The sequence below is a fragment of the Centruroides vittatus genome, unplaced genomic scaffold, assembly GCF_030686945.1.
Source record: "Centruroides vittatus isolate TY-2023 unplaced genomic scaffold, ASM3068694v2 contig_1109, whole genome shotgun sequence".
In the NCBI taxonomy this organism is placed as follows: domain Eukaryota; kingdom Metazoa; phylum Arthropoda; class Arachnida; order Scorpiones; family Buthidae; genus Centruroides; species Centruroides vittatus.
The window spans coordinates 220,112-231,540 of NW_027120710.1; the positions used below are offsets into that span (position 1 = coordinate 220,112).

Below are 11,429 nucleotides of genomic sequence, written 5' to 3' on the forward strand. Positions count from 1 at the left end.
AATTAGTATGACTAATAAGAATTAATGCGTGGGAGTCACTGTTTGTTTCGTGGATGGGTGATTTTCTGTATTTTGTACCGGATATGTACGGTACACGTATCCGATTATCTTCACCTATAAAGTAAAGTGGTACTAAGAAAGCCTTGGTATAAATATTTCCATTTGATAATTTCCCTTCGGGCCATCTTAAATTATCTCTAGACAAGCATTTCTTTCGAGATGTTGTTTAATATAAAGTTGAGAACAACACTCGCCACAGTTCGTGCCTCTCTTCGATATATCAATACTTAAAATAGCTTGACCAGTGCATAAAAACTTATACCACACAATAAAGAATATTCATTATAATTCACACTGGATTCTTTTTAGCATTTTTAAAAATAAAAATATGGTTAAAATTTTAATCTTAAACGGTTTAAAAATACTTTTAAGCCTCTTATCAAGTTTTAAATTAAACGATAGCTGCATATAATTCTTAAACGTGTAAAATACGTATAAAGTATGTTTTAGGATATTTAACAGAAAAAATAAATAAAAATAATACATAATTTATATAAACTTGTTAGATTTAATTCTAAAATTAAACCAGATTTTCAAGTATTCTGTTTGGTTTTATGAGAATGAAATCCTTTCGTTATCCATTTACAGCAGCCTTTACGTCGTAAAAACATTATGCTGTGTTAAATACACTTATATGTGCAATTAATGTATAAATAATTACAATATGTTTTAAATTATAAAAATATTTCGTCAAAACATTTATTTATTAATCATTTATAATTTTATACGAAAAATTCGGCAAAATTTTCCCTTAAATACCCAAATATAACACACACAAACACACACACGAAATTGATTATTTATTTTCAAATTTGTTTACGACATTAAAATATCAACCAATGAAAATGGACGTCGCGTATACGTCACGCGAGAAGTTTAAAAGACGACTCGTCAATGGTAATCGTCCGCAGTGAGAAATAGTACGTAAGTTAAACAAATTAAGAAGTGCATTTTCTATTAAATTGGCCTTAATTTTAACGTAAATTATTTAAATAATACAGAGTTCGATAAGATTTTGATATAATTGACAAATTTACTACTAAAATTTTACGTTGAACGATGACGTTTCGACCGGTAAAAATTTGAATTTTGAATGGTAGAAAAATCACTCCGCCAACACTGTCGTTGGCGGTAAAAATTATGGACTTATCGAGTTTTCAATGTGATAATAGTAGTAATAAGTTAATTATATCAAAAGTTCCGAAAATTACTAAAAAGGAAAAATGTGTTTTGGGTATCGACGAAGCTGGACGGGGTCCTGTGCTCGGTGAGTGTATTTAAAGTATATAATTCCTAAAAATGCAGCTCTGAATGTGGTGTAGAGGCCACGTTTCTCAACCGGTGGTTCGCGGATCCACGGTCCATCATGATATGGGGGGTTTTAGGGATCCGTGACACGAGAAACGTTGAGGGATCTAAAATTTTGTGGGAAGGTCCACACTTCTCATTCAGAACTACAACTTTACCATTTCTTAAATCATTGTCTAAAAACTCATTGTTTGATAAATTTAGGTCCAATGGTGTATGCTGTAGCTTACTGCCCCATTTCTTGCCTTCAGAAATTAGAAGAATTAAAATTTGCAGGTAATTTTTGTATATACTACGTGGTTTTGATCTGCGGTGCCCACAGACTATAAAAAGGGCATCGTACATACATACACACACTATGCAAGAAGATACCCGGAGCCGTATTCTGATCGTCGTCTCTCGCGAGCCGGTCGCCGGTTTGGATTAGCCAATCGGCGACCGGCTCGTGAGAGACCGGAGACGGTGACCGGAATACGGCCCTGTGTTTGATATATTGATGCCAGACTTGCACGTATTTAGCATATAGTAGAATACGTGGGTGACAGTCTTAAAAACTTCGTCGGAATTTGTGAATTTAAACTACGTCAGAACAATAGCGACTTGCTCTATTAGTTCCGATCTTTAATAACTGTATTTAATGATTGCAATGATTATTGTGGAGACCGATTCCTCTATAAAGACTGCAAAACCTTCTCTGGTCAGTTTTAAGCCAGCTGTATAAAAATATATTAGGAAAAGACTGTGTTCCAGAAAGGATGACCATACAATGACACCTTTTTACTAAAACTTGTGATTAAAAAAAAAGAGAATTTAACTTCGAAACTAGTGATGACTAAGTTGTTATTCATAACTAACAGTAACAAATTTAAGGCTGTGCCTATTGCCATTCCTTTTCGAAAAATGCAAAAACTACATCAGAAAATGAAGAGAAATATCCAATACTGGTGTTTATGTAAATAATATGAAAAATAGGGTATGTTAAGCCAACAACTAAGTCCTAATAGATGAAAATGAAGACTCCCTACAAAAAGCTACATTCTCTGTAAATAATATAGCAAAGAAATACAAATATGGAATGCAATCAAAGGTCGAAAGCCAATCAGAAAGTCTGCATTAATAGCAAGCTTGTTGACTATTTACAGTATTTAGTATATCGTCTGTTATACAAAAGATTAACAACTACGTCAATAAACCGTATTTTCACACAGTGTATTTTGTAAAAAGACCAATCCTCATCTACGATTAAGAATAGTTTGGCAAAGCTTGGCTATTTGGAAATGCCTCATGGATAATAATTTACAAAGCATTACAATTCCTTTTTGAAGGGGTATACATATTCAATTTATATATATATTATTGTATAATAGTCTAAAAAGTTACCTGATAAAGGATTCATTTTTATCATTTATCAATAACCTTTCATCTTATTATGTATAAGATATTTTTTGTTGAAGCTACATCTAAAAACACGATTAGTAAAAAATCGGATAACTTAATCAGTAAAACTGAAACGAACTTGTGTAACGGCTACAGTCTAACAATAACCTTGAAATATAAGCTAGGTGTAGTTTGCTTTCTCTCTGAACACGAACTAAGAATTGAGTCAATACGCTTACAAGTGAAAGGTGTTAGATAGATGACCGACTCAACTCTATCGTTATAGGAAAAGTATGATGAATGGGGACAAGCCACTACTAATTTCAGGTGGAGAGCATATGTTTTAAATTAAATAAATTAATAAAAATATGATTAAAAATTGCGACCCGGCATTGCGACGACGTCGCGATAAATAATTGCTCGTTTCACTTGTATTTCTCTCCGAGTAAGTATGCAGAGATTCTCGTACGACCTCAAACGTGATGTTTGAAAAAAGCATTCGGAACGGTGGTTTCTCTGTCGCAACAATGCTAGATGGTACACTACCGACGTCGTGCGACCGGTATTCGTTACGACCGGAGCCGAGATCTCCGATATTCGCCGAGCTCGTTCTCGTTGTTCCTTTGTTTTTGTGATTTGGGAACGCTAAAAGACAAGTGCTTCGCATTTTATGACAAGGCATGTTAATTGCAACAACAGTTATCCAACTGGCAATAATCTGTTGTTCGAAATGTTTAAAGTATGTAAGGATCTAAAGCAATTATTAATATAAATTGATTTTTAAAAACTCTGGGGGATCATTTTTTGACTAGTCTCTGTACTTTTCCTCTGTTATATATATAACAGCTGGGAAAGTAATAACAAAAGTGAATTCTATAAGCACCATCTAGTGTGACTATTGTATGATTTTCAAGTGGAGAGCAGTTATAAGAACAAATAAAACAAAAATAAACTTTCTTAATTCCAGCAAAACTATTCAAAAACAGGTGTTTTTAACCTATTTCAGGTCATCACCAGGCAAAACACTTGAAAAAAAAAGATAAAAGGATTAATTTTGAACTTTTGAGTATGTTGCCTGACGGACATAAGTAGAACAATGTCTGTTTTTAAGTAATTTTCTGGAATTAAGGTTGTTTTTAGTGACTCTTATTCATAAGATGCAATTTATATAAAATTAACTTAAATATACAATTGTGCTTATTTCTCTTCTAATAAAGCAAAATCTGTTTTTTACTGATACAATTATCACAAAAAAAAAAAAAAAAAAAAAAAGATTACGCTTTATCATATAGATAACTTTATAACTATTCAACTGATAGTACAGATATAAGATATCCGAGTGTGTTATGAGTATGTGTCAGTCTGTTTACAGAATAATGAAGTAGATAACACGTTAAAAATAAGCCTTATTGAAATTTTTAAGCAAGCAGTATCTTATTGATTCGACATTAATCGAATTTGTTTGGTAGTCCGTCCACTTCTCGTGTGTACAATAGCAAACTGTTAAAATTGTTGTTTATCTAATATATAAATCAATAAAAGTTGCTTTGTGTTGTATATCATATTTAAAAAAAAATTATAAATTTATATTCAGTAGTATCTAATATATATGAATTTCATTTCCGCGTGGCTCGGTAAGGTAGCCGTCTCGATTGAAATTCTCATTTCTCGGAACATCAAAGGAATAAGAGTTATTTCTATTATCTACCGTTAACGTACCGTACTCGGGTCGTAAAAACGATAAGGTAACCGTTAAGTCGGCCGATTTTTTTAATCGGGTCTATCTTTGGTTTGGTCGGGTTCGTAATGGGTAACTAGACGATAAGGCCCTACGTATCCACGACGGACTACCTCTGAAAATTACTGGGGTTTTTCGAACCTTATATCCTAGTTTGAAGTTATTTATATAAAAAAATAAAAAGATTAAATTGGATCTGATAATTTATCGGAGCAGGCCGAAGAAATTTATCAAATTATATATACATATATTTTAAACAAAACTTTTGAATCCGCCTCCTTACGATAAACAGTAAAATTTGTTTCGAATTCTTTGAATACTTTTTAAATTTTATTTATAACTAGACAAAGTGTACGAACTCGGAATTCGGCATATTGTTTTCATTTTATGATATAATCTTGCAAGTATTATTCTTTCTTTTCCAAACTAATAGAAAAAAGTTCAAAAATATAAAAAATTAGTCTTGTAATCAGTATAAAATATTAATATATTAATATTAATATAAAATATTAATGTAATTGTTGCAATATATTAATTGTAAAATTGCCAATTGTAATAGCAAGTGCAGCGATGCAATGCATCCTCGGAAAGGAAACAAAATAATACCTTACGAGGTTTATGAAAACTGGCTCTCAACAGTTCAAAAATAGCAAGAAATTATCTTATTGGCATACTATTTTATCAGCAGAGAGCGTCCACTTTGTTTACGGCGATAAACCTCATCTGCTCGGAAACATAAGTTATTCGGCAACTATCAAAGACTTGTTTCCGACTTTCTTTGTTCGATAGGATCGAAGGGAAATGTTTTGTATTGATCGCATGGTCGGTCCCACAGTGGAGACTGCAGGACAAGTGAGAATGACGCGTTCAGGTTAAACAATCCGAAAACTTAAGGATCCGATGCCGATTTAAAACTGGGTTGTTTGGAGTGACAAACAGGCCAACGTCTCTACTGCTTTTGACTTCCGGCCTGTAACGATTCAAAAATGTTTTTGTTATATCAAAAACACGCACGGTCAGAACAGCGTTTATTGTTTTATAAATAAAAGGGAACGCATTAAAATTTTTGAGATAACTTATCACTAAAAATTTAATGATGTTTACTGTTATATAAATTCTGTTTTTTGGTTAGGTAATTTGGAAATAGAAAATTATTCAAATTTAGTATCGTTAACATGGAACAAAATTCTAAGAACATCGAGAATACATTTGCGACAATGTAAAAGCACGTCTAAAGGATAAAAATTATTAAAATTTTAATTGTTAATGTTCTTTACACCTTAAACTCGTGAAATATTAGTCTCAAAGTAAATAAATATTCCCACGACCGACCAACAAAAGTCCAGTAGGAACGTTTCTGCTATTTTAACACGATAACATTTAAGTAACAAATATAATTCTATTTCAATATCTGTTGCATCAAACTAGTTTCTGGAAATATGGAAATATCTCATTCTAGATGTTTGCATTACCAGTAAGAGTTTTACAAAGAACTTTTATCTTATTCTCAGAACTGGGGGATAGTATATAAATTTTATTCATCCTGTTTTACCATTGGCCAATTGCCAAGTGATAAAGTGCATTTACGAAAATAAAATGTAGAGATATATAAATAAAACTATAAAAATTCAATTAATGCTCTCCAAGCATACGATACCACTGCAGAATCTTTAATCGTGATCACTTTCTTATTAGCCCTATAAAAATTTTGAGACTTACTACATCAGTCTATGACATGACTTAAATATTTGGAAGCGTACTCTATTGAAAGAAATGTCGACGTCACCGTCACGAGCAATGGCCGCCTAGGCAGATGTGCTGTACGTAAGCACTTCTTAATGGTGTGTATCGACGTTCCCGATTCTAGTGTCCAAAGATCTATAAGTCACTCCAAAATATTTAAGTCTAAGACATGACATAACCTGAAATTTATAAAGCTAGTAAGAAAGGAACCACAGTTAACTTTAAAGATTCTTCAGTGGTGTCACATAGTTGGAGAGCATTACTTGAAGTTTTATAGATCATCAACACAAAATAGTAGCAATAAATCGAGATTTGGCTTTGCTGTATATCCAATTGTATATTATATATACAGAATGGCCATTGAGTGGTTCATTGCCCTTACTGCTGGCATGCTGGTCTGGGAGCCATTTTGTATGATGGTCACTTCTAGTGGTACAAGAGATATTGACAACACAATGGTACATTTGGAAAATCCTGTGCCCTCCTGTTTCCTTTTGTGGTTGTCTGGGAATTATAAGGTTGGGACTTCTTGGTGGCCGTGAAAGAGGTGCTGGGATGCTTCAGATCCACTGCCAATCTACCCGTCCAGCTAACAGAAGTTGAAGCAACAAGACACTCTCTTCTCAAGTCAGGTTATCTCTGCAAAACATTTTGGCAAACTCAATATCATATCAGACTCTGCCACAGTCACAGAACTTTACTTGTAGATTTTTGATTGCCAGAAGTCTGTGATACCCAACTGTTTCGTCATAAACTGTTGATTTATTTATTTAGATCTTCGAATGTTATCCTTTAAGTCCATAAAAATAAATGTTTGAGATTTAAGCATTTCTTGTGTCAGCAGGGCTAAGTCTACTCTTTGCATATAATCTTTTTATTTGGTCTTTTTATAGTTATGAGAGATGAAACTTTAATAAAATTGGTGAAAGTATTGTAAACTGTTTCAATCTGTTAGCTTTATATATACTTCTATAGCAAAGAATTTTCTTGAAAACAGACTCGAAAACGCTGACGGAAGAAAATAGAGAGCGGCTGTTCAAAATTATTGACGAAAATAACGATTTCATAGGATGGATGCTGGAAATAATTTCTCCAAACACTATATCTAACAGCATGTTGAAAAGGTACCATTATCATTTTATATTTTAATAAATTTATCATGTACTTCAAAAGATTTTAAATTTAATTATTCAGATGCAAATATAACTTGAACGAATTATCTCACGATTCTGCCATCGGTCTCATTAAAGAAGTAATCAAAGCCGGCATAAATGCCGACGAGGTACGTAAAAACGTTTACTTTCCAAATCCTAATTGGTACTTCTCGTAATTTTTCTTTTTGTTTTCTAAGGTCTACCTCGATACGGTCGGAATAGCAGAAAAATATCAGAACAAACTGTCGGAAATATTTCCCGACTTGAAAATAACCGTGGCAAAACAGGCGGATTCCACTTATCCCATTGTTAGTGCTGCGAGTATCTGTGCAAAGGTGAGTTTTTGAGCCCTTGCAGAAGAGTCCCGCATTCCAGAGAATTTAAAGTCTCGGTACTCTTATATACTAAAGAGTTCACGCTATTATAGTGTATTCCTACCACCGAAGAGGAACTGTTAATTGACTCAGTTTAAAATGCATATGGTGTAAGTACATCTCTTCAACAAATAAAGAACTGTTGAAGAGATCAGAGTAATTTTTACTATATTCATTATTTTAAAGTGACTTTTCTTTTTAAAGTTTTTGAAATTATATATATATTTTAATCAATCTTCCAAATTTACAAATGAAAACATCTGTTTTTCAGGTGGCGAGAGACAGAGTAATTAGAAGTTGGAATTTCCGAGAGAACCGGAATGAGGATTTTGAATACGGTTCTGGTTATCCTAATGGTAAATATTAAGACTATTTAAATTAGAATATTCAAAGTCTAATCTTAACCTACAAAAGAACTTTCAGAGTGTTTAGATATTGTAGTTATAAAGTTTTGCAAATGCTAATGTATATTTTCCATTTGCAATGCAAGCAACTCTAATTACAGATGAGGCTGGCAACGAACAAAGCACTTTCGGTGTCGGTCCGTAACTCTGAGTAACCCGAGGTCGGATCATTTTGCATTTTTACGACAGTTAATTCCAGATATGCCAAGCCCATTCCTTATTGGCCACTCTCCTTGACATGCAGAGGGTTCAGTTTCTGTAACTGAAGCTAACATCAGCATGGGAGATACAATCACAACTTTAAAGAACTTATCCCGATTAGTTCTGTTAATGGTTTGTCCAAAATTTTTTACGGTTTTTTTTGGCCGCAACTTAGCGTAAAAGAAAGACGACGATGCCTTTTTATTTACCCACCAGACATGATAATTGCTTCTTAAAAGCAGAGAAAGTATAAATTTATTAACCTTAAGTTTAAAATAGCTATTTAATGAAGCACTGAACCATGAATGTGGATTGCCAAATTGCCACAACAACACAGACCATATATACTGGAAGATGCAAAAGATTATAATGATAGCTCATAGATTGCTTGACAGATCGATGATTTGACCGTCTCGAAATACATTAAAATTATTATACTGCAGTCTGAAACTGGAATGGAGGTCACAAGGGCTGCATCTAGGTGGTAAGCAGCTTAGTAAGCAAGCTATCGATACCCTTCATGTCATAAGTCGAACCCTGGTTGGATTGCCACCTACACGTGCCCAAGGTTTACTTCAAGACCTCATTTGCCAAATTTAATTGGTGAGAAGTATGCAAACTAAGTGACTCTATTTGCTTTTAAATACCTGCAAAAATGGGAACCCGAGTAAGGAGAAAAGTTCAATTATGTTAACCTAACAAATGCTCTCCAAAAGCCAAAATCTGAGATGGAAACAGAATGGAAGAAATCACGTTATTGCAACCCAGATTCAGTGAACTATAGATGCAAAACATAGAGTTAAACTACAAAAATTTTAATAAGCAAGGTTTTACAGTTAAAAAAGCTCAAACCTCTCTTTTTGATTATTGGCTTTAGTGTGTGGCCGACGATGCACAGTCAGTCATGACCAATGCTTTAAATATTAATTGTTGTTTGCATGCTGTATGGTAACTTAAATTACCATAGCATGTAACCAAACATTTCTTAGTTTGGTTATATGCTAGTTGCTATTATTTGGCAGTGGACGATTACCATTACGATTTATTAACCTTTGACTTATTGTGACAATTAAAAAATTGTATGCATCTTTGCGGTTAATAAATACTCGAATTATCTGGATTTGTGTGACCTAGATACTTATCCCATCCAAATAATTTGATAGCAAATGACATCATTTATCTTATTGGTGCTGATCAACCTTCTGGGTCTGACCCACCTGGAATAAGCATAAATTTGGTCTAATCAGCGCTTATAATGGATAAATAATAGTCGGTATTACGCATCGTGGCGTATTAAGGCAGATTTACACAAGGACTGTTATCATATCGACGTCGGTCAAAACCGTCACGATTTGAAGGACTGGTGGCAAAACGTGCACGTATACACGCTAAATGGTTTGGTTCTCGTATAGCATAAATCTCGACTAATGCAATATGTCATTCCATGCAAGATATTATCATTACTAGATGATTCTGCCTGCCAAACTTAGTAAATGTAAAAGAATGTCTCCCGTCAGTTGTGACATTCTTATATACATCTTCGACGATTGGCCACTTTTTGAGAAAGGTCAACATTTCTCAAAAAGTTTGACTGGCCTAACATTGCTATGATAACTAAAAATAAAAGTGATAGAGGATGTGTAAGTCTGCCTTTAGTGGTAGTTTTCATGGTCATCTATACTCTTATGTCACAAGCTATAGTTTGAATAAATCCTTTCTATTGCTTAATTCTGCTAAATAATGAAGAATTAAATAATTTTTAAAGGTTATTTCTATGAATGCTATATAAGTTCACTGGTTAATTTAGAATTATATCTGTCATATTCTAGAATTTTTAATTAAGTTTTTTTTTTCAAATTAGATCCAGTCACAAAAAAGTTTCTAACCGAAAGTTTAGATCCCATATTTGGATACCCACAACTCGTACGCTTCAGCTGGTCGACGGCCAGTAAGATTCTACAAGAGAAAGCCGTCGAAGTTGAATGGTAAGCATTTTAAACTATTTGATTCCGAAATAATTTGAATAAACGTATGCATTATATTTTGAAGGAGCGACGACGAGGAATGTGATTCTACTCAGTCAATTCGAAAGTTTTTTGGAAAGAGAAAGACATCTCCCAAAAAATGCAAAGATCATTCTTTTTTTAAAGACAGGCATTTAAGTCAAGTACAGAATTTATGAATTGGCAAAGTGAATATCAAAAACAAAAATACCCAATTTTAATTTTTGCCCTGGCATTTAAAACTGAGGGAGGGGTCTGTACGTTGTACTTACTTCCATCGCCAAGTGGAGCCGCTCAGTCTTATCTTTTCACTTCACCTGTTGAAATCCTTGTATTTCAAAGGTATGCTTTCTACACAAGCATTACTGGTGTATATCTAGGGCAGAGAGACGTCGAATCCCACCGCCAAGTAGCACAAAACTTTTTGTGTGGACCACTTTTGAGTGGTACATCGGTGTCACCGACGTTGCTGACCGGGTGTCCCGTCCAAAAGTGTTATTTGGCGTACAAGAAACTTGTCCATATAAGGCCAATTTGCTTCTGTAAGTTGCCAGATTGTGTTGTTCCATTTAATGGCCAATTTCTTACTACTTAAGAATATCAATAAACTGAATTTCTTTTGCTATGTAACATCAACTTGTAAGAATTCCTGAATTAATATAAAATAACTGTCTTTCCAAATATGCAGACAAACTGCAATTTTCTGTTAGCATTGCGACTCATTAAATCTTTACATTATATTACTGTTATTTCTTTAACATAGTGTATTATTATTTTATTTATTAAGAACTCTTTGATTATTAAAACAGTTTCTCGTTAGAAAGAGACTGACTCCTGTTTTTATTATTACCTTGCAAGTGTCGTGCTCGGCCGATACTGGTGCCAAGTGTTATGCTGGACTGAAGTCAAGGCATAGCTATCAAAAAGTGTTGTATTCCAATAACACAGAAGCTTAATGTGTGTCAATTAGTGTTCCTCCAACGGGATCCTGGCTGTTTTTTAATCCGGGAAATCCCGCAAATTTCTTAAAATTCACTTTAACACAAAATAAGAAAAAAGTTGAGGAA

At 33.6% G+C, this 11,429-nt stretch overlaps 1 protein-coding gene across 1 annotated transcript; it reads left to right on the plus strand.

Moving 5' to 3' along the window:
• Positions 1–1,168: 1,168 nt before the first annotated feature.
• On the plus strand, positions 1,169–11,185 carry LOC136976073 (ribonuclease H2 subunit A). The gene is made up of 8 exons (XM_067271270.1): positions 1,169–1,327; positions 1,573–1,644; positions 7,224–7,350; positions 7,421–7,508; positions 7,578–7,715; positions 8,026–8,110; positions 10,221–10,344; positions 10,409–11,185. Exons 1-8 carry the CDS (start codon positions 1,201–1,203, stop codon positions 10,539–10,541), a joined length of 894 nt encoding a protein of 297 aa, XP_067127371.1. The 5' UTR covers positions 1,169–1,200; the 3' UTR covers positions 10,542–11,185.
• The last annotated feature ends 244 nt before the right edge of the window (positions 11,186–11,429 follow it).